The 22,327-nt window shown below is 41.9% G+C and overlaps 1 protein-coding gene across 1 annotated transcript in view; it reads right to left on the bottom strand.

Annotated features, from left to right (window-relative positions):
* The window catches only part of LOC133931783 (dynein axonemal heavy chain 9-like), a 91,171-nt gene that overhangs the window by 18,509 nt on the left and 50,335 nt on the right, over positions 1–22,327 (bottom strand). The window contains exons 52-70 of the mRNA XM_062378735.1: positions 22,023–22,185; positions 21,019–21,142; positions 19,781–19,923; positions 18,195–18,356; positions 17,697–17,930; positions 15,413–15,493; positions 14,868–15,047; positions 14,106–14,336; positions 13,305–13,499; positions 12,060–12,179; positions 9,467–9,655; positions 8,189–8,424; positions 7,979–8,101; positions 7,292–7,496; positions 4,032–4,196; positions 3,289–3,429; positions 2,133–2,303; positions 1,834–1,956; positions 107–300 (exon numbers count right to left, since the gene is read on the bottom strand). Coding sequence (XP_062234719.1) covers positions 107–300; positions 1,834–1,956; positions 2,133–2,303; positions 3,289–3,429; positions 4,032–4,196; positions 7,292–7,496; positions 7,979–8,101; positions 8,189–8,424; positions 9,467–9,655; positions 12,060–12,179; positions 13,305–13,499; positions 14,106–14,336; positions 14,868–15,047; positions 15,413–15,493; positions 17,697–17,930; positions 18,195–18,356; positions 19,781–19,923; positions 21,019–21,142; positions 22,023–22,185 — 3,180 coding nt within the window. The remainder of the gene's footprint in view (positions 1–106; positions 301–1,833; positions 1,957–2,132; positions 2,304–3,288; positions 3,430–4,031; positions 4,197–7,291; positions 7,497–7,978; positions 8,102–8,188; positions 8,425–9,466; positions 9,656–12,059; positions 12,180–13,304; positions 13,500–14,105; positions 14,337–14,867; positions 15,048–15,412; positions 15,494–17,696; positions 17,931–18,194; positions 18,357–19,780; positions 19,924–21,018; positions 21,143–22,022; positions 22,186–22,327) is intronic.

The following is a 22,327-nucleotide window of genomic DNA, read 5'->3' as shown; positions in this document are numbered from 1 at the left end:
GTCAAAGGTTAAACAGTTTAACCTGTTACCTTTCACAAGGAGCACAGGTCAGTAAAATCCTTCACAGATCACAGAGCAAACGTCAAGCTAAGATTCCACCTCTCACCTCACGGCATACGTCATGCGGTCAGGCCTCAGCGCCCTCATCATGCATAGCCTCTGGAGCGAGTTTTTGTTCTTCCACTCCTGGGGGAATTTCTCTTTTTCAGGACACTCGCCCTCCACGAACTTCTTCCAGCGTTTGGCCGAACCTTCGATGTCTCGATCCAGGTTTCTGAACTCTTCCAAGCAGCACAGGGCCTGGTGGGGGAGGAAAAGAAAAATGATTCATACAGGAAAAATGACTACATCTTCTTTTAAAGTGCTGCTTCAGTGTGATCAAGTTTTTGTCCACTTCAGAGCCATTTCGCATGAAACAGCAAAAAAGGACAAACTTTGTTTGCAGAAGTTGGAGGGAAAAAGAGAATGCAGTGCCTATCTTTGATCATGCCTATGTAAATAATATTTATTGGGAATTGGAAATGCTGAGTAAACACAATCTCTTTCAGAACGTTGTGGGGGGTGGGGAGGACTGAATATGCATCCGTTTCAGAACCAGTGGGGGTTATTGTGATGCCCCAGCTGAAAGACACCTTATCTCAGCTGTGGAGAAAAGCAGTGTGATGAGAGGGGGAAAAAACCACGCTACTGCTTAGGTTTCATTGGCTGCTAAACTGATGTGACAAGCAAGGGAACCTCTGCTGCTTGACTTTCACAGCAGTGCGTTGCAAGACGTCTGTCCTTTAAGAGGAATTATGGGTACGCAGAAGTCTGCTGCTTTTAAAATGAACCAGGGTCGTGGAATCACATGCCGTCAGAATTGAGGTTTGGGTGAAACGGAGAAAATAGACTTCAATTAATCCTTAAGGGTGTTTTCAAGTTAAGGCAGAGTTGTTGCGAGACTGGGCTGCACAAATTGCATCATAAGAGGCAACTCCACAGACTGGGTTGAGCAACCAAGTGCTAAAATAACTTGAGGGAAATTGTGGATTTCAGTCAGGCCTCTCATACATGATAGGGTGGATGAAAATGCACAAGAGTCGATTATATTTTATACAACTGGAGACCATATTTGACATTTCAACATTGAAAGGCAGCTACATGGGATTCCAAAAATGGAGCTGATCTACAATTTAACACCGTGCGCATGTACCTTTCTAATACATCTTTATGAATGTCAGGAGGAAAGCTTGATCTCTTGATCAAAGGCGGATTTTGAGATGTAATGCTAGCTTTATTTTCTTAAATTACAGCTTTTGTACTGATTCTTTTTGCATTGATTCCATTTACTTTAGTTAATTTAGATCGCTCAATGCATTTGGATTAGCAAACTATTTGACTGTAGATTATCATTTTTACATTTTTTTTTAATCAACCGTCCAGTGCTGAGAGAGATTTCACTTTGGCTGTGCTGCAACATGTATCATCACATGAGGGATGAGGAGTTAGTTCAAATATGTTTCTTGGATAAACTGTATTAAAGATAGGGTTGGTAATCGTGAAAAAAACAGGAAGATAGGGCTCGATTTGATTTGGTTGGTCAATGACAGACAGGTATGACAGCCAATCATCATATTTGGATAGAGTATAATTGAAAATATTCTGTCATTTGTCTAACCAATTACTTGTCTTCAGCTCTACAGTTGTTGTCACCACTTCGCAGAAGATCAAGCATCACCTAATTCTCGTTGACCACTCACTTACATGACATTCTAATTGATTCCACCTCTGCGAGTCACAACAAGAACTCAGTTATTACATTTTAGTAGCAGCAACAACACAGCCACACAGTACCTTGATCCCTCCCCAGGAGTGGTTGGATAAGAAATCCACCGGTGATGTTACACCTGGTTGGACGGGGTATCTCAGAAGGAAATCCAGCTCTACAGGGTTTATTTCTTTATCCATCAGAAGGATCTGGGGACACAACAAACATAGATGACTTGGAGGAGCTGTATTTCGAAAACACACCGCACTTCCTTTCCACTTGATTAAATCCAAACAGGTCCTCTGGTCTCAGGAACAGCTGATTCAATGGCCAACTTGTTCTAAAAACAAACCATTCGGAAAATGAAAGCGGCCTCCCTTCCTACCTGGAAAGCGAGCTGGGCTATGTACGTGAGCTTGTCACACTCAAACAGGCCCCTGGTGGTGTACTGGAAGACTGAGGAGGTGATGCTGTCAATTAGGTTGGACACCCGCTTGCTCAGAACTTCGTCCTGCTCGGCCTTCAGAACCGCTTTCTCGAAGACCACGCTGAACGCCTGGGGATTGACACACAACACAAATGAATAGTTTTGTCAACAAGAGAGTCACTTTCTAAAAGACATGGATGAATAAATCAAATGGCATGATTCAATAACTAACTGTTGTGTTGAATGTGGCTCAGTTATAACTTGGACATTATCTAGTCAGTGTCATTTGACCTGATAGATATGATGCAGTTAGGCCTGATCCAGCATAAGGAAGTCAGAGTTTTGAGAGAAGGATAAACAAACTGTTGGTTTTGGTCTTTTCATGGGATTTGTCCTTGAAGCCGTGGCTGTCTAATGTAAACTGTGAGCTCCTGACGTGTATAGGGTGTTAACAGAGAAGTTTGGGCTGTTTGGAGAAACTCATTCCATATGGTTCGACTTCTGACCAGGCTCAGCTGGTGATGACTGTGGTACAAGTTCTTCAACATATCTAGCGGTGCAGGTATGAGGGCGACACACGGCACTAATCAAAATTGTAGTCTAACTGAATTCTTGACATTTTTTTAGAGTGACTGTCAATACAAACGTCACTAAGGTGATAGAATAATGTCTTTATCTTCTACTCTGAGCACCACGCTGTCATTTTTGCCAATTAAGCTGTCACACTTTGCTCTCACCTGGTGTGAAGAACACATCCTGTAATGCATTTTATTTCATTCGAAGGTCAAAGGTATATCAACACTGAATGTGTTTTCATTTGATTACGTTGGGAAATAACTTGGGCCTGGGCAGCGTCCTGCAGAGTCTGGAGTGATTGCAAACCATATCTCAGGCTGCCTCCTCTCAGCACTCGCTGGCTGACAATATGAAAGACATTATCCTCTACGTAACCACATTAGGGAGCCACAAACACAATGAAAGCAGGACAAAGAGCATAAAACATGGTGAGAAAATGGAGAAGGGAGGGGAGGAACAGAGGGCTGAGTGTAAAGAGGGGTCTCACAGGGGGCCTGTGAGGCTGGGAGGAAACATGGCATGTCAATAGACAGTATACCTTGAGAGAGAACTGGTACATGGGGTGGATTTTATTGAGGTCGTTCATTATGAAGTACAATAAGGAAGCCCGTGCTGCTGCTGGTCGGTAGTGCTCCCGAGCCTCATTAATTTTGGCCTCTGTCACCTTGGCTTCTTTCACCTACAGTAAAGATAGTGCAAACACAGAGTGAATCATACTCACAGACACAAGAGCACATCTGTACACATATTCATACACTAAAGGTTCATCATTCAGCTAATGATGAAATTCTGCACTATCCAATAAAACACCCTCCAGTAAAGAGCAGAGCTATTTCAATTTCACGGTTCCTGAGAATATGTTCCCACACTGCATGGAACATGATAATTATTTGACTTTTCTGTTTAAGCCAGCAAATGCCTGAACAATTATGCTTCATTAGGAAAATCTGCAGCTCCCCCTGCAACCCTCAAGAGGATAAGAGGTGTATATATATAAATATATATTTATGTATAATGTAAACAGAAAAGGACAATACAGGACTTAAACTTTACTTTCCCAATTTGTCCTATCGTGTCCTTCTATCTACAATAACAGTCAATGGGCATTTTAATTTTTAAGTTTCTCTAAAACACAAAGTTATCTCCTAAATATTTTATTGATTCCTAATATCCACTAAATGCTTGCACTGAAACTTATTATCTGTAATCTTTATCGTTGATTGGAGCTGAGAAGTTCTGATCACATGACAAGGTGCTGTAACAATAAAAAAAGAAGAGTACCTTTTCTTCGATCTCGGCGGCGGTGCGTTTCGTTGTCTCCAGGTTTTCCACCAGTTCTGTGTCGCCCAGGAAATCTCCTGAAGCGGCGGACAAACGGGACAGCAGGTTGTCCTCCAGCGTCTTCAGGGTGATCTTGAAGCTGTTCTGCTGCTTCGTCAGGTCAGACTAAGAAACACAGAAACACACAAAAACTTTCTGTTTGACAGATTCTGCATGTCAGAGGATTTCACACATACACCATATGCTTGCTGTCAGATTCTTTTCCACCTTAATCATCATAATCTGAGGCGTAGGGGGATGTTCAAGGTGTGGGTCAATATGAGGACGTGAATACTGAAGGGCACCTCAAAGGCAGAACTAATCAATATGCTTTGCATCAGCTATCTGGACCCATAAAGGAAGCGCTCTGGGCTGGATTAGCCAGCTGCCGTCTGGTTGCCAACATCAAACCTGCCGAGCGACCCAACCCTCGTTGTGATGACACCGTTCAAAGAGTGCTGTCTGAGAGGCGTTTGGAGAACAAAGTTGACAGGGCATGGTTGCTTCTCTTTATTGCTTCATCCCGCTTTGTCCTTCATTATTGTCGGTTGCAGCTTCTTGTTTCTGCTCGATAATGACTCTGCTTTTATTGAAGTTTCCTTTAATTGAAGCCTCTGCAACCTTTGAATTGTTGTAATTATGGGAGGCTGGGCTGTTTGGAGATTTGCCAACTCCAGGGCTGTTCCTGGTCCTCGCAGCATAATGTTCCCATGACAAAAGGCAAACATAGCTTAAATCCTGCAGGGTGAGCAAATACTTTTGGAGATCACACTGCTTAATTGGCCTACTTATGACAGTATTTCCTTTTGCGGTGATGAGAGGTATTTTACACCATTGTTTAAACTAATTGAGCCTAAACTTGTTAAATATTTCCTGCTCTGTATTTGCATTGTTACTTTCTCCGCACTTTAAAACTTCACTGCCAAAAGTGAACAAGGGAAACCGAACTGGTGTGATTTGTGATACTTTTAAGGCAAAGACCTGACATGCCTGCGCACAGAGCACCGAGAAAAAGCACAACATTGGTTTGAATGGTGGACATTTAACTGAGGACATTTGCCTGTGTGACTCAGTGGTGACCTTCTGCTGGCCCAGACTCGGATCTCCTGAGGGGAAACCTCTTCCACGCTCAAACATTCCCAACTGGATGAAGTAATGAGTCAGTTTTAAAGATTGGCTTTCCGCCGGCACATTGTACTTGTAGTTACTCTTGCTTGAGAAAAACAAACAATTAACCAGTCAGCAGAATGCCCTAACTGGAATAAACACTTTGAGCTCTCATTAACGCCCAATGTCCACGCAAGAATGGTGCCGGAACAAACAAGCAGAAGGATGCACACATGCACACTCATATGAGGAGAGGGACACCATACGAGTTAGTTATTGTGATAAAAGGTTGTGGACTGATTCCCCCTGTGAGCTCTCCAAAAAGGAAACTTGACATTCTAAGCTCCTTAGCCCGTCTTTGCTCTGTTGAATGAGAGCTCTTTCACCCAGTAGTCATCTTACGGCTCAGAAGCAACGCTAACCTCATTAAGAGGTATAATGACACTGAGTCATTCAAAGATTAAACAGGTACAGACAATTTGGGCTCCGCTATCAGTCGGGCGAAAGTTATCAGTCCAGGTTGTTTACTGACAACAAAGAGCCATTCAGCGCTTCATTCTGCTGGCCGTGTTTTGAGAGTGTACTCAGCACCCCCCACCACCTCCACCACCCACCTTCAACTTTCACTGTTAATTAAAATGATAAGTGAGTATCCAGATCTTGTTTTTTCCCTCACCCGTCGATCTCAGTGAAATGCTAATTAAACAAGCTTCATTAAATAACATTTCACTTGCTGAGGGGACATTAGACTTAAAAGGATTCCAGTGTTTTGCAGAGTTTTTTTCTCCCCCTCTCTCTGTTTATTAAAAATGCAGATTTGTGTATTGAAGCCTACAGGTCTGAATGAAGTGTCGCCTGCAGATGCCCCAACGCAAACAAGGGCGCCCTCCGGAAAGCCATCAAAATGCAAATAGCATTGTGTTCGAGTAAATCTTCCTGACCCATTAACAGAGTTCCCACATTATCTACAGCTCTGATCTCTTAAAGACACCGCCGTCAGCCAGACGAGAACCAAGAGGGTTTTCTGATTCTCCTCGGCCCTCGACTAACAAGAGACCCATTTAAGAAACAGTGGAAGTGTGTCAAAGTGCTGTCTAATTGCTGTGGTACAGTAGCGCCATTGGCCAATCCGTTTCAAACATCTGACATGAAAAGAGCAGATTGTCGATAGAGACGAGCGGGAGGCATCATTAGGCGCTGGAGCTCTGCTTAATTACCAACATTTACATTCACACCGTGGACCGTGCTGTGGATATGGTAACTATCTGCTGCTCGTTACTTCTTGGAAGTTGGTCGCACAGCAGTCAGGAATCTGATGTACTGAACACAGTGTACCGAGCTATAGCCATTAACTCTGACCATCTTTTAGCTTCTGCTGGAGACAGCGACATTGATCAAAGAGTGGAACGACAGATTTCTCCTCCTCGCAGTCAAGGGTCGAGGATCCACGCAACAAAGAAAGACATTTAAATTAAAGTCTCCTTAGGTGTAGGATCCAAAGCCCAATAATGATCACACATCCACTTAGTTTGCCACTAATCAAAGGCACCAGCTGATTGTTTGTTAAAAGAGAGGGATTGTTTTCTTGCCTCTGTGTAGTCAGATGGATAATGACGAGCGAGGGGTTACACCTGCACAAAAGAAACGCTCAGAGACCAACTCAAAGACTCCACTGATTGTTTGTTTGTTGTCTGATAGCACCTGGAGAGTGAGACTCTTTCCTAGCTACCTCCGCCAGCGCGGTTATGTGGTCACTTTGTTTCTCTGTCTGTTAGACAGAGAAACTACTAGACGGATTACCACAGAACTTGGTGGAAGATTTAAATCAGGGAGCAGATCCAGGAATTTGTTTTTTTAACTTTCACAAACACACAACTTGATTCAGGCTCACACAGAAGGATCAGAGCGGAGATGCTGTGGTGAACACAGTGAACATTAACTTCAGCTGAAAACTGAGCTCATTTTTGTGCAGTAAAAAGTAAGAGGCCCACTGTGCAATGTGGTACAGATCCAAAAGAAAATCCAGATCTAGTGAATTTAAATATGCTTTCATAAGAGGACTGTTGGGCCTGAGTGTTCATATTACATATCTCTGCCTCCACTGACATTCTTACCTTCAGCTCTTCCAGGTCAGGTCTCTCCATGCTGACCACCGCGGCGAGCAGCTGGTCCTCCAGACCGTCTCTGGTCACTGTGAAATTTATCAGTGTGCACTGAGCCTGCAGCTCCGGCTGGTAATGAGGGCTGGCAAGCTTGGTGTGCAGGATGAGGCGGAAATTAGGGTTGTACTCGCACTCCTTGTCTCCGATCTTTATGTACCTGTGTGGGTAAGTGAGAGCAGCTGAATAGAAGTGAAGATTCCCATGATACCAAAGCAAACACCATTTAAGGGGATATAACACGATCAGCAATTGTGTGATCTCACTCTGATGAAAAGTAAAGTAATTAATTTGAAATTGACTTTATTAAATTATATGCTGCAAATTATTGTTAATGGTTTGTTACTTTTTATTACACTTGAAAAATAGAGTTAAGGTCCCTTTTATAACCTTTTATTTTATTTATCTCTAATTATACTTTCTCGCTACAAATAGTGCCTATTAAACAAGGTTGGATCTGTATATACAACTTGATGAATTGATGATTTTTGGTTGAAGGAAACATCAAAATGATAAGAATCCAGCCTAAACTTCCAAAGCTTCAATAATACAGATGCATTTCACCGGGTACCAAAACAATACTCAGATCAAATACCAAACAGAAAGTTTCAGAATGTAAATAGCTTTTGTGAAACTGCTTACCTGCCCTTCTTAATGGTTTCTCTGCCCAACAGAGGTCCAAGAACAGGATCCATTGTTTCCTCCAAGTTCTCTATCAGAACGGCGTCACCTGCTGCCAGCGCTCTTTCCATGGCATCCAGGTATCTGTCAGGGCAGAACAGCAGGAATTCATGTGTCCAAAAATCTTTTACTAAAAGTGACAGATGCACATTTAACCGTGAAGCCTCTTACCCTTTCTGTCCGATGCGGACGACACGCAGGTCGTCCCCATACTTGGTTTTGATCCATTTGATGCCCTGCAGCTGGGGGTCCACCATGAGGGGCCAGCGCTGGCAGGTGGTGAGAATGGTTGCGTTCTCAGTGGACATTCTGTCAGCAGGCAGGCCCTCGTTCTGCCATATGGCGATGTCAGCGCTATCAGTCAGCATGGTCAGAGGGTCCAGGTCAGGCGTCACCGGGATGGGAACCTACAGATGATATTTGTTGTTTGAATCATGTGTATTACCTTTAGCATCTTAAAGAGAAACAACGGTAGTCAGTCATACATGACCACAATGTTTTCTTTTTAACTTCTATCTAATACATCCAGGGTTTTGTGGCCTGAGTCAAGGTGAACAGCTCTTTGTGCAGCAGCGGTGGCTTCAGGGTTCTGTGGACTGAGTCCTGCAGCAGCTCTTTACTCGCTGCGGCTCAATTACTGCAGGTAACTTTTCTAGTTTCAGAAAGAAAGTAACAACCATTATCATCACAGGCCAAGCAAACAGCCCACCCTCACCAGGCATGTTCACAACAGGCACTGCGTGGGGTATAAAGCTAAATGTGTCCTTGACATAAGCCTTTACTGACCTGCGAGACACTTTTATCAAAAGTGACAACACTGAAGCTCCAGTACAGGAGAATTAGTGCTACATCTCTTCCATAAACCAAATTGAAGGAGATCAGGTGAAGAAAGGCAGTGAACATGCACACTAAGTGCTAGGTAGGCACACAAGTCTTTAAGAGATCATTAAATACAGAGAGGAATTGAGAGCATTGGTAACTTATTCCATCATTAAGGAACTACACACAAGAACAGCCTGGACTGTTATTGACTTGTGGGCAGAGATGGCAACGCCTGACAGACCAACTAGGGTTAGGTTAAGGGACTATTTTCATCTGTGGATTCATACTCAGTAAGATTATCTGACAGGTAAAAAGCTGTTGATGAGAAGTAGATTACTGTGACTATTACTTCTAACTGTTCTTGTAACACAGTACTCTGAATGCACCAGCATAACTAATACAAACAATCACACATGTTGAAATCTGGATGTCGCACTGATGAATGTTGCACCATTAATTCAGAAGAAAAAAGCCAACAGTGGGACTAACAAAATTATCTGGGATGTTATTATTATTGTTACGGATACGTGAGTTTTATTGTATACAAATATTTCCATGACTTATGTGCGGACGAGAGGCTCAAACGTTTGGCAAGGGTTAGGGTTAGTGCAAAACTAGGCCTCTCACCTTCAGCTGGCTGAAGTAAGACCTCCACATTTTGTCCATAAGATGCAGTCTGTAGTGTTTGGTGAAGTATCCCAGGTAGGAGATGAAGGCAGTGATGAGGAGGACATCCCCGCACAAAGTCCTCTCCTGTTTCTTGAACTCTTTGACCGCCTCCGCCCAGCGAACATTCTCTGACACCAGACCTCCCACCTGAAAGGCAGACCAAGAGACTTAGTTTTTTACTTCACTGCAGCACATTCCCTGAGAATCTCCTGTAAAATCAGATCTAAATGAATCTAAGTTTGCTGTCGTCGATGCACACGCTCAGGAAAAAAGAATCTCCAGAACAACAAGTCCTTGTTACCTTCAAGTCCTTTTTTATTAGGTTTTTATATCCTCTCATCACCTCCCTGCTCATGTACCAACACCTCCTTACTGCAGAACAGTGTTAATTTTAGTCACATTTAGTCATTTTTATCTTTCTTAGTTTTAGTCTAATTTTAGTCGACTAAAACAAAATACAATTTAGTCTAGTTTTAGTCGAAGAAAGTTAAAAATAGATTTAGTCATAGTTTTTATTTTCAAAGATCCGTTTTCGTTACGTCTTCGTCTCGTCTTCGTCATTGAAAAAGGGTCGTTAACGAATATTTTTCGTCATAGCTTTCATCAACGAAATTAACACTGTTGCAGAAATGATCCAATTTCCCACCAGGGATCAATAAAGTTCACCTCAATATCTTATCTCTTCTAAACTTGAGAGGCTCCACACCTTGATACAGACTCTCACTTTTCAGTGCACATCGTGGAAACACTGTACACTTGAGCAGGTTCACTGCATTTGCATTGATATTAAGTTATTGACGAGCAGACGAGTACAAACCCTCGTTCTTGTTTTGCTCTTGTCGCCCTTTGGAAGCTTCTTTTGAATAATTGTGATAATAATACCAACAGTGACAACACCCAATTTTGTATTGCTGCTGTCAGCAGGAGATTTACACACTGGCAGATAGGAAGGGATTTATGAAGCATGTATATGTGAGTGCAAGTGTGCATACATACATACTGTGTGTCTAAAAATACAAGTTTGTTAAAGGGATAGTTCATCCAAAAAATAAATTTTACTCACTACTCATCAAGTGTTTGATTCTACTAAACACTTTTGGAGTTTCAGAGGTAAACAGCGTTGCAGCCAAATCCAATCATGATATCCTCCTCTGGATCTCCTGGATCACAGACGACATATAGGCTAATTATGTGGTATAAATTGCCTTGTTTCGAGTTCAATTTAAATGTCGGGGCTTAGGGTCCCTTGGGTTACACAACAGGAGCAGTATGGGAGCATTTATTTCATGTTGTTTTTGAAAGTTTGAAGAATCGGTCACCATTTACTTCAATTGTATTGGATTTGGCTGCAGCGCTGTTTACCCCTGAAACTCCAAAAGTGTTTTGTGGAACACTTCACCCATACTGTGAATACTGTTGAGTAGATAATGAGTTGATTTTCATTTTTGGGTGAACAATCCCTTTAATCTGTTAATTTTTTTGAAGATATCCACATCGCAAATTTTGTCTTTGGAAGTTGTGAGAAATCTTCTATTCTGCACAAAATGTAATTAAAAAGTAGTACATTAAAATTATTCATTATGCAATTAAATGCCCCTCTATAGGTGTAATGTTACAATACACCATAACAGTATTTGTATTAATGTGCAAGCAGGATTTTAATGTTAAAACTCTATCTAGTTTTATTATTGGGTAGCTTAATCTAAAGCAATGCAGCTATCTTATGCTGAAGGTACAGGTTGCATGTAAAACCTATATTCTATATTATGGCTTGAATGGTACCTCATCTGCTTTGAGCCAAAAGCATGTAAAATATGGCTTTGTAAAGTAACAACAGGTAGAGTAGAAGTAGCATAAAATGGAAATGACTTCCCACGATTGGTTTGTGTCTATGACCGGTCTCAAAATATACAAAGTACAAATCTTTTTAACATTTATAAATCAATATCTCAACTTAAACCTACATTAACAAAATTGCATTTACATTCAAAGAGGCAGCTTACAAAGTAGGAAAACTGCAATGTGCCATATTGGTATTTTTGAGCAAAAATTTATAATATTAAATAATTCAAAGGTCTTAAAGGCTCCAGGCTTAAATATCAGATCATGATGTGCAACATCAGTAAAACTTTATTCCTCACTCATCATAGGATTCCTGTTTCTTTGGATAGAAGCAGTTAACTTTTAAACTGTACAGACAAACCACCACCTGGATGACTCTTGATATAGAAAAGGATGTGAATCTGTTTACATTACTTTGAGCGTTTTGTTTGTAATTTTTATCTTAATTTTGGGACATTAACAGTCCGTGGATATCTGGGATCGTGGCACCACTGTGAAGTATGGGTTCAACTGATTTTGCGAGTGCCTGTGATGTCTGTGTGTTTTGATTTGAAAGAGAAATGATCGAAAGGAGAATGCTGTTTGCATTTGTTGAGAGAGCATCTGTACATTCAGTACCCCTAAACAAATACATATGATATCATATATGAGAGCGGGAGTGTGTAAGAAAGTGTAGGTGTTTGTGTGAGACCACTGGTCCCCTCCTCACCAGACGGTTGGCCAAAGAAATGGTCCGAGCGGTTGATTCTGCATCCTGTTGGCACTTGAGCTTGTCTGCAGTGGCTTTCTCAAACTTGGCTGTCAGCTTCGCCAGGTTCGCATTAAGGATCTGTTAGGCCACAAACACACACACACACACACACACACACACACACACACACACATATGCACACACACAGAGATGGAGAGAAATTGTCAATGGTTAAAATACGGCATGGTCATAAATAATCCTCAAAGACAGGAAACAAAAAGGACTAAAGTCTGTCTACGAGAGAAACTTGGGAGTGGGTGAAAAGTTGGGTGAAACTTATGATCTCTTCCGCTATGGATTTATTTGGCATATGGAAACAATTAGCACAAGGACAAACAGGATTAATCGGTGGTGAGGCACACAGGTTCAGTAGATTAGTTTGAGGATTGCTAATTCCCCTTGGCTCTGAACCCTATCTCCGCTCAACCGATCTGACTGAGGGCTGAAAAATGACAAGATGTCCGACTCTGTCTTTTTAAGAGTTGTCACTCTGCAGGGTTGGATAGAAGCAGCAGAGTCCCGAGCACCACTCTCTGTGCCGAATGCCAACGCCACTGAGAAACAATTATTTACAGCTGCTTTTATCAATGGTGTTTTTAGGCTGATGGATTTGGTTTTAGACTATTGAACAGTAAAAGCCTTTAATGGCCCTTAAAACAGCTTTATATTGTTAAATATGCTGCTGCTCTATCATTACTGGCATAACTCATGTGTCAACTGTCACTCAAGCTTTGATAAAATAATTCATATCCTGAAGTTGGGCTCCAGTTTATAGCCTTTTGATTGTTGTTGTTTTATTTTGTTTCATTTCTGTAGCATCATATTCTTATTATACTGCATATCTCCAGGGCTTGATAGAGTTGTTGATCCATACTGATGTCTCAGAAAACTTTCATAGCTAGGTGCTGAGATCACTGTCTTTCAGAAGCCATTTTTCAGCCCACACTCATTTGCACTAAAGTCAGCTTACCAACAAAAAATGCACTGATGTAAACATTATTCTCCTGTCAAAGAAAAGAATAGAAGGCAAGTTCAGAAAATATTGAATATATATATATATATATATATATATATATATATATATTAAAGTATATAAAGGTGATATTGCTTTAAAGAACATATAATCTGCATTTTAGATATTGAAATTGTATTACTTTGAAACAGAAAGTTGGTATATGGCAAATAAATCTCTCAACAACTCACATTGATCTTGCTCTTGATGGCAGCGAGCTTGAGCTGTGCAGCAGCCAGCTCTGCGTTGGCCTTGCTCAGCGCCTGACGCTTGGGCTCCACGTCGCAGAAAACCTCGTAGAACTTGACGATGTTTATAACCCAGGAGCACAGACCCGCCGCTGCATTCGACTTGGAAGCCACCAGATCTGGTTGGAACTCTGGGTCCTGAAGACAAACAGATGAATCAAGACATGCAGAAATGAAAAATATAACATCACGAATTTACAGTCAGCGTGAGACAAGGGGCTGAAAATAAATTGCTATATTGCCCTGCACATGCAGAAGCTACATACTTGCATGAACAAAACTTAATTAAGACCAGAATATCTTTCTGACATTTGTTCTACTTTATATATGAACATTTAAATATGCATTCAGATTTGATGTATTTCTCTGCCAGGGACAGACAGAAAAAGGCCAGAAAGCTTACTCAGCTTACTTACATGAGAAACCATGAATGTCTCTGGAAACTGAGGGCAGGTGGTGTTCTTGGTGAATTCAGACACAAGTTAGGTTTTATCTGCTGCACTGACTTACCTTGTTTCTGCTCCAGTGAACTTCATAATCAGGGCGGCTGTTAAATTTGTAACACTTAATTAACTGGTTGATTTGCTCTGGCTGTCATTTGGACACTCATAATGTGGTACCGTCTTTGTAATCATGCCCATGCTATATTTATGACTTATTAGTTGAGCCTGCCCAGCAGCAGACATTGCACACTGCCCAATGTTAGCATTGATTTAATGAATAAGGGATAATTGAAACACTCACCTTGAGGTAGGGCTGAATAGCTTTAAGGCAAGTGTCTGGGATGTTCTCTTTGTCAAAGTTTTTGAGTGTGAGCAGGAACGCGTCCACCTTGGCCATCATCACCTTCGCAGCCTTCCAGCTGCGGTCCTTGGGGACTTTCCCACTAGGCGCCATCAGGACCATGACGGCTGCAGTGACATTCGTCACAGCGTCCACTGGAGAGCCGAATGACTTCAACTCTGTCAAGTTGTTCTGACATAGAAAAGAGAGGGAATATTGGATGGAAATTAAAGAGCATTAATTGATTAATTTGAACAAGTGCATATCCCGGAAAAAAAGGAGAAAAAGGAAAGGATTAGAATGAAGGAAGAAGAACCTGTGCTGACTTTGAGAAGACGACAGAGAATACTAATTAGAGCTCTAAGCAGTGATTGAACTGTCGGTTCTGCTTGTTTGTGCAGAGAGCACCTTTTAAACAGAGGGTGTTTTCTAAAATCCCCTAGGCTGCTCATAAACCTACATGGGATGCAAAGATGAAGCGGAACTCTTGCAGAAGATAGAGAAGACATTATTTTTGCAAAGACCCAGCTAAGTCCTGTGATTCAATAATCTTTCATACTGTTCAAAGCCTATGTGGACATAACTTATTCCACTGAAGCTGGGAAAACGAAATCAAACAAAGGAAAAACAACACAAACCCTCTTAAACACAAACACATCTAGGAGAGAAAAGTATGATTGAGCAAATCAATAAGAGATAGCCAGGGATGAGAGAGTAACTGACCTTATTGAGAGTGTTAAGGGCTTCCTGAGCAGCTAGGAGAGCTGGTTCTGCTTTGGCCAAGTCCTCCTCACAGTCTCTCTGTGTGCCGCTGACCTTCACAGCAATGGCTGCCACCTTTTCCTCTTCCTCATCGGCTATTGCTTTCTCCTTGGACACCTTCTCGGTTTCTACCCCGACCACCTATGGACAGAGCATGGCATTTATAGATTTTTAATAGTGAAGGTTCAGACAGTGGCTCAGCTTTCACAGCATGGACATGTGATATATGATGTAAAAAGTAATCCAGTTGACAGTTTTAACGAAGAAGATACAAAGGGGTAATCTAAGTCACTTGTGCAGTGGCAAAATCTGCACCAGGCTAATTATCTCATTCTGACAAACCCAGATCAGCAGCAAAAAAAGTTCAGCCTGCAAAAACATCTAGACAAAACCTGGACGAATAAAAACCAAGCCCCTGATGACACTAGAGTCAGTGTAAGTGAGCAGAAGCCAAAACTTTGACGGACAGTTCTGCAGGGTTTCTAAGAGGGAGCACATGGTCTTGCCTGAATCAGCTTGTCAGCGTCCTCGTTCTTCTGCTTGAGTTCCACTTCTTGGGCTGCCAGCTTGGCCTTGAGGTCATCCACCTATCAGAGAATGAGACATGGAAGCCAGCAGGTCAAGAAGATGCTATGGCTGATACTACAGCTGTGTGCATGGATCAGGATGAATGAACTGTAGATCATATACACTAGACCTGAAGGCTAGAGTTTGCAAACAATTCTACAAAAACATTTTTACTGGATTATTTAGAGTGAACTGTTTGGAAAATGGCATAAGATTCAATAAAGAAGATTCTGTGGCTCAGGAAAGTCAAACAAATAAGCTTCATAAAGGGTCTAAACCTGTGTGATACCAGTTTGTGTCCTGCAGGATTGTGCCAGGATCATGAATATGACCTTTAATCCATCAGTAAATTTTTTTTAATAGCCATAAAGAGAAATTAAAGCTGTTACAAACTCCTCATAACTCCTCGACAAATAGGGCTCTGCATTACCGTCCGACTCTTTCAAAACGTTGCACTGGGGAAATAAAAACAGACTGTTTCTCATGCTTGTCTTTCAGCTAATTAACAAACAGGAAATCAGGCCGCGGGGAAGACAGTTCTTTCGGGGTTAAGATTCAGTCGAACATTAGACGAGCACCAAGTGAGCCATCAACATGATGAATAGGCGGGGGGAGACAGGAGGGGAAGGAGAGGGGGGAGAAGAGGGACAAACTAATTGGTGGGAGACATGGGTGAGATTCAATACATCTGGGCTCTTGTTTATCTACTGCAGATGGAAATCAATCAGGAAAACGTATCTCTCTGCTCCTTGTCGGTCTTTATAAAGCAGCCGACTACTAGATCAGCTACTAGTACTGCTACTACAAATTACTTCTAGCTCTGCGCCGGACTTCACTACTAATGCTATTAGTAGTACTACTTCTACTGCTACTGTCACCACTACTGATGACACTACTTCTACTACTGTGTATAGTAGTAGAAGTGCCAATGCTACTTACCAACTTCTATGACAACCACTTCTAAATAACTATAACTAGTCTTACTAGTACTACCAATAAAACCTGTACAACCATTACCGTTATTGTCACTACCAATATAACCACCGTCAAATGTACTTATTCTTATTATTATACCACCTACTACTACTATTATTAGTGTTACTGCTATGATTACAAATTGTAGTTTTTACAAATATTTATTACCATTATCTAATAACAATAGCAGTGGTAATACTATGTAAAAACACACACACACACACACACACACACACACACACACACACACACACACACACACACACACACACACACACACACACACACACACACACACACACACACACACACACACACACACACACACACACACACACACACACAAAACAGATCTTTGCTTCAACCCTCCTGGTCCTTGTTTATCATGACCACAGCAGCAGAATGTTAAATAACAGTACTTATAGTTGTGTGGCCATCAGTGTGGATGCACTAACAGACACTGGGTGCAGTGTGTGCCCTCTAATTAGAGGACTCCTCAATTACCATACACCTCCTCTCTCTGTGTGTGTGTGTGTGTGTGTGTGTGTGTGTTTCATTCCTACAGTAATGGGAATGCGGTGCAATGGGAAATGAGAACAGGACACCGTGGCTTTCAACACCCTGACGTCACCTGCGTGTGAGAGGTGTTTATGAATGTGCAATTGTGTGCGGGTGGCAATGTGTGGGCATATTTATGCAAAGTAGTGGATAAGCATTGTATGTATAATTGTGTGTGTGGTTCTGCATTCGCTTTCACAGTGTACACCATTTATAATAAGGGCTGCTTCCACTTCGTTAAAAAAGATTTCCGTCCACACGTTCTTCTTTTTACACGATCACAAAACGACTACAAATGTTCAAGCAAGCATACTAAGCCAGTAGGCGGCGATAGAGTATAGATCAATGATTTGTCAATTACCAGAGAAGATAATTGTGAGTACGCTTTATGAGCTTATGGAGTGAGGAGTATTACACAGTCTATTCTTTTTCTAAACCACAACACTAAATTCGGATATTGAGACATGGGCCGAGACATTAGTTTTGTAGTTTCATAGAACAAAAAACAATTGTAAATCCCTTTTTAAGATTACACGCAGCTTGGTTAAGTTTTCCTGTCTTTACAGAGTAAAGATACTTTTGCTTTAAAGGAATTCAATTTAGAAAACAGGGATACTGAGCATGAAACCTGGGAAAAGAGTAACATACTGTATCTTTATCAAGTTTTAAATGGATGCTGATGTACTATACCTGAGCTGAGGTGCTGTTGAGCTTCTGCAGGCCGTTCTCCAGCCTCTCCATATTGTTGGTGAGGAGCTTACTCTTCTGACCCAGCAGGCTGCGGTACAGATTGATCTGCTCCAGGAAAGACTTGGGCGTGGTGTAGTTGTAGCGCCGCTCATTGGCCAGGTACTCCTTGGATGTATGATTCACGCTCGTGTGCACGTACGCCATGAATTTACTGACTGAGTCCTTCACTTCAGGCTGTGGGAATTATAAGTTACAGAGCTGGTTACATACTGATTCACACAGAAAGCGGATGAATCTGCAGATTTAGTGGAAAAGCAATATCTCCTGAGGCTCCAGCTCTGAATTTAATTCATGGGTTTCCGGTCTTGCTCTTGAAATTAATATCACATTCATTGTGTCACTGTGCCTGACATTTGAAATTGTATTTTCAGGGCATGAACCTCCTTTTTTGTGGGATCTTCATGTCTGTGTGTGGATTAGAGTATGAGCTGCTCTCACTTCAATATTTTCCACCTCCTGTAGGAACCTGAAGCTGACCGACTCCAGCGCCTCCTGTGGCCACTCATGGAACCAGTCGATAGCCGTGCAGTTCACCACTGCAGGGAACTTCCTGCCGCGAACCCTCAGTTTATTACCCACTGGAGAGAAACACAGAGCCACCTGCAATACATGGACGTGAACACACACACACACACACCAAGGTCAAACACATTTGAGTTTGAAGTCTGACACAGCAGCAAGATTGAGCTAATTTTCTTTCACAGTCAGACAGAGAAAAGAATTCCTGCTCCGATCAGCACTTCTTTGTGGTCAAGAGGGAGATTGGAAAACTCTGCATTTATTATTTGCAGCTCCATCATTAAGCAAATAAAGCCCCAGCGAGCATGTGGATTAAAAGTGCGTTGAGCTGTGGGCTGTGTCAGACTGATTTTCGCTGTTGGAGACTAACAGCTGGCTTGTTGAGAAGCTCGGCCAGATGCTCAGGAGCATTAGACTGAAGAGGCAAACACACAGAAGGCCCAGCCAAAGACATGACTGATGACAGAAACAACAAACAACTGAAAGAAACAACAACAATGTTTTACATTTCCTGTTATATATGTCGTACGTACTGCCTCACCTCGCTGCTTTGATCAGGAGGGACTCTATGTGTCATCAACTAAACCACAAGGTTCAGCTTCTCATCACTGGTTCATTACTTATTTTAGTCCGTTAATACAAAACCATGGCAACTTGTGGTAGAGGTTGAATGCAGTGCCACATGAGCTGTGGGGCCCCACAGAGTCTGATTACTAAAATTGATATTTTGCAAAATTGTCTTACTCATTAGGGTTTATTCAGTCACGATGTAGGCTTCTTTGATTGGTCAGGGTCCTATCACGTGACCCCCTGTCACGCAGAGCTACAGGCAGTGACAGACACCTCAGCAAATTTGATGCAAACTTTCTGAGTGACAATGACTCTTTGACGAGCAGCTCTTTCCGTCCAGACAGACTCATTATGAAACAGAAACACAAACAGGGAGAGAAATCCACTCTTTTCAAACCCGTGCCCATGGGACTGTCTCCCTCATTTGTTCACTCTCCAACCCAGCGAGGCTTGAGCTGGGAGGCAGGCAGGGGTGGAGGATGTGGGCGGTGGTGTTGTGGGCGTGCACACTGTAATAATGACAGGATAAGCAGCCCCCTGGAATCCCTCATCTCCCAAGGGGAAACAAAGTGTCTGCACGTTGGTGAAATCATCTGAAACTATTGTGCTTGTGATTTATATTTATGGCGTCCACCGTTTGCCGATGCATTCAGGTTCATCTGAAAATGTCAAAAAAGATGATTCTCTAGGGGGAGACTTCATCATAAAACCAGGTGTTTATCCAAGTCTGAGGGTTGTTTTATTTGAGAGTGTGAGGCAGCATGCCACTGCTGTATTAAGACAGGAGGGAGAGCAAATTCAGACACAGTTCTAAGAGAGAGATTAATGTCAAACTTTTCCCCCAAGGTAAACCACTGAGAACGACTCTTTCTGCATGATTGGTTGTGTAATTCAAAGTAACAGAAACAGCTTTTTGTCCTGTACTTGTGTTTCACCTTGAGTTGTTTGCGAACGCGGTCGATGAAAAACTTCCAGCAGTTTTCCCTCGTATCCATCAATCCCGAGGCGCGGACCTCTGGCCTCACGCTGTTAATGATGTTCTCCACCTCGTCGTCTGGGAACAGGTCAGGAATCTCTCCTTCAATGGATAAAATGATAAGATGATATTGAATCTCTCAAGTAATAATGCAAGAAAAATTATGAAAAAGTCTGGCATTTACAGAGTGCTAATATCTATGAACAGATACAATTTGGTCTGGATGCCAATCATTATCCAGATTTTCAAATCAAAATAAGCATTTTAGGGGGTAATCTATATTCACTCACTGGGAGGTAAGAAATGGACTTTGTGATCATTAAATTAAAATGTTCTAATCTTTCACTTTATTCTAATTAATCATCACAGAGAATAGATATTTATCAGTTTGTAGATAAGTTCTGTGTACATGACTTAAGTATCTTAACAATTCATATTCACACGATATGGTGATTAAGTGGCCACTCAGCCTTGATGGAGGTACTCGCTCTCTGAGGGTCCTTCTAGTGAAATAAGGAATCCAGAGCAGAATGACTTTTTTTGCCAGCGGAGTTGAAAAGTCGGAAATACAATTTGCTAAAACAATTCAATTTTGTAACTTTTGTTTACCAGTTTTCACTTTCGCCATGAATGGAAGTTACAGACACAGTAACACAATGAATATCACATCATCATTAAGAAACCCACTGAGCGTAAATGATAGGGAGACTGCAGCAACCTGCAACATTACATGGGTAACATGATGACTGCCACATTCTATCTACCTACTAATTCCACAAACATTGGCCGCGGGTGCTGCTCTCCATCATGGCAACAATATTCATAGAATCACTTCCTTTTTAACATTTTGTTTACAGTGTAAAAGCATAACTGTGTTTTGCTGTGGCAATGTTTTATATCAAGCTGAACTGCAGAGCTTTGATTTTAACTACCAAATGATTCCTTTGCTAAGATTGGTATACAGAGAATCATTTATCCTCATATTTCATTATGCTTCGACATGTGTTGTGCCCATTGATTGTAGAGTAAAAATCTACATGTGGCTCTCAGCCGTGCCTGCAATCCCTCACAATGATGTGTTTGGTTGATGAGTGAAGCCGTAGAAGCGGCACCGCAGTGATTTGTTGCTGAGGTGAAGCAAAAGCATTTCTCTGTTGCAAAACAGGACATCCAGTAATTAGCGGAGCCTGCTGTTACCTGATGCCAGCAGATCGTTGACCAGAACCAGGAACTTCTCGTCTGCCACTTGGGCATCAGTCATTAGGAACACGGTGCCAATATTCTTCACACCAGCTTTCATGTAAAGGGCTGCCAGGTCACACTGGGAGATAGGGAGAGAGAAAGAGACATGGAGTGAGAGGGGGACACTCAGAATGAGACCAGGATGTTAGCGGCCTAACGTAGTGGTCAATTCAAGATTGAAGATTGAAGATTTTTTATTGTCAAATGCACAACAATAACATTAAGCAGTCGCTGCCAATGAAATGCTTGAGTCACAGGCTCTCTTCTAGCAATGCTCAAGTAAATACAACCAAAAAAATAAAAATGAAATAGAAATAGTATAAAATAGACTAAAATAGAATAGCAAACATTTTAAATAGAATCTAAATATATATATTTACAGATGAAGAGAAAAATATGGCTGAGACCTGGATAACTGACCACATTCACATGGACATCAATATTCATATATTTACCTGAATAAGACAGAACAGTGTGAATAAGACGCTGCCATGTAAACAGTCTGTTCTCATAACCTCAACCTGAGTGAGGTCATATTCCAAATAAGCAATAATTGAATCAAGACATTGTAGTATTCTGACCTGAGTTGCATTATATCAACATGTATTCATCCCATTATTACATCTGATTGGAGTTTTCCCAACATTTCAGAATATCGACCTGAGCAGCAGTTACCATCTGCTTCACGTCACAGTGATACTTTGCTCTGTAACATGTAAATGGTGATTTGAATGGGAAACTCTTCAGTGCGAGGACACCATATTGATTCTCCCAGTGTTGACATACTGTCGGGATTATGCCTGTCTTTGCCTCAGACACCACCATGTATACGTTTGAACCTCACCTGGCTGATCTGTATGCATGTTAGAAACTTGTTAAGACTCAATATGAGACAAACAGACCAGCGCTGATGGATGTTTGTGCAGAGAGGTAAGCTTGCAGTGTAATTCTCCTCATACCTTCAGGTCAGGGATGCCGTAGCCTTTCTTCAAGGTGATCTGGAAAAACTCCAGATTGGAGATGAAGGCAGCCAGTCGGGTCAGACTCTGCTTGCCACTGCCGCCCACTCCGACCAGCAGCGCATTACCCCGTGGAGACTCCAGGATTCGGTTGATGCGGCAGCTACATGTGGAGGTGCAGACATTCGGGGGAGGGAGGAAGGACACATATGATGGAGGAGAAAAGTAGAGGGTGAAGACAATCTGACTCATAATACAAACACACAGGTTGCCTTTGCCTCCCGCTCTCTGCTCTCATACAAAGA

This window comes from Platichthys flesus, chromosome 20 (assembly GCF_949316205.1).
Source record: "Platichthys flesus chromosome 20, fPlaFle2.1, whole genome shotgun sequence".
NCBI classification, from domain to species: Eukaryota; Metazoa; Chordata; class Actinopteri; order Pleuronectiformes; family Pleuronectidae; genus Platichthys; species Platichthys flesus.
Note: the sequence above shows the minus strand (reverse complement) of the source record. Positions and strands in the feature narration are given on the sequence as shown.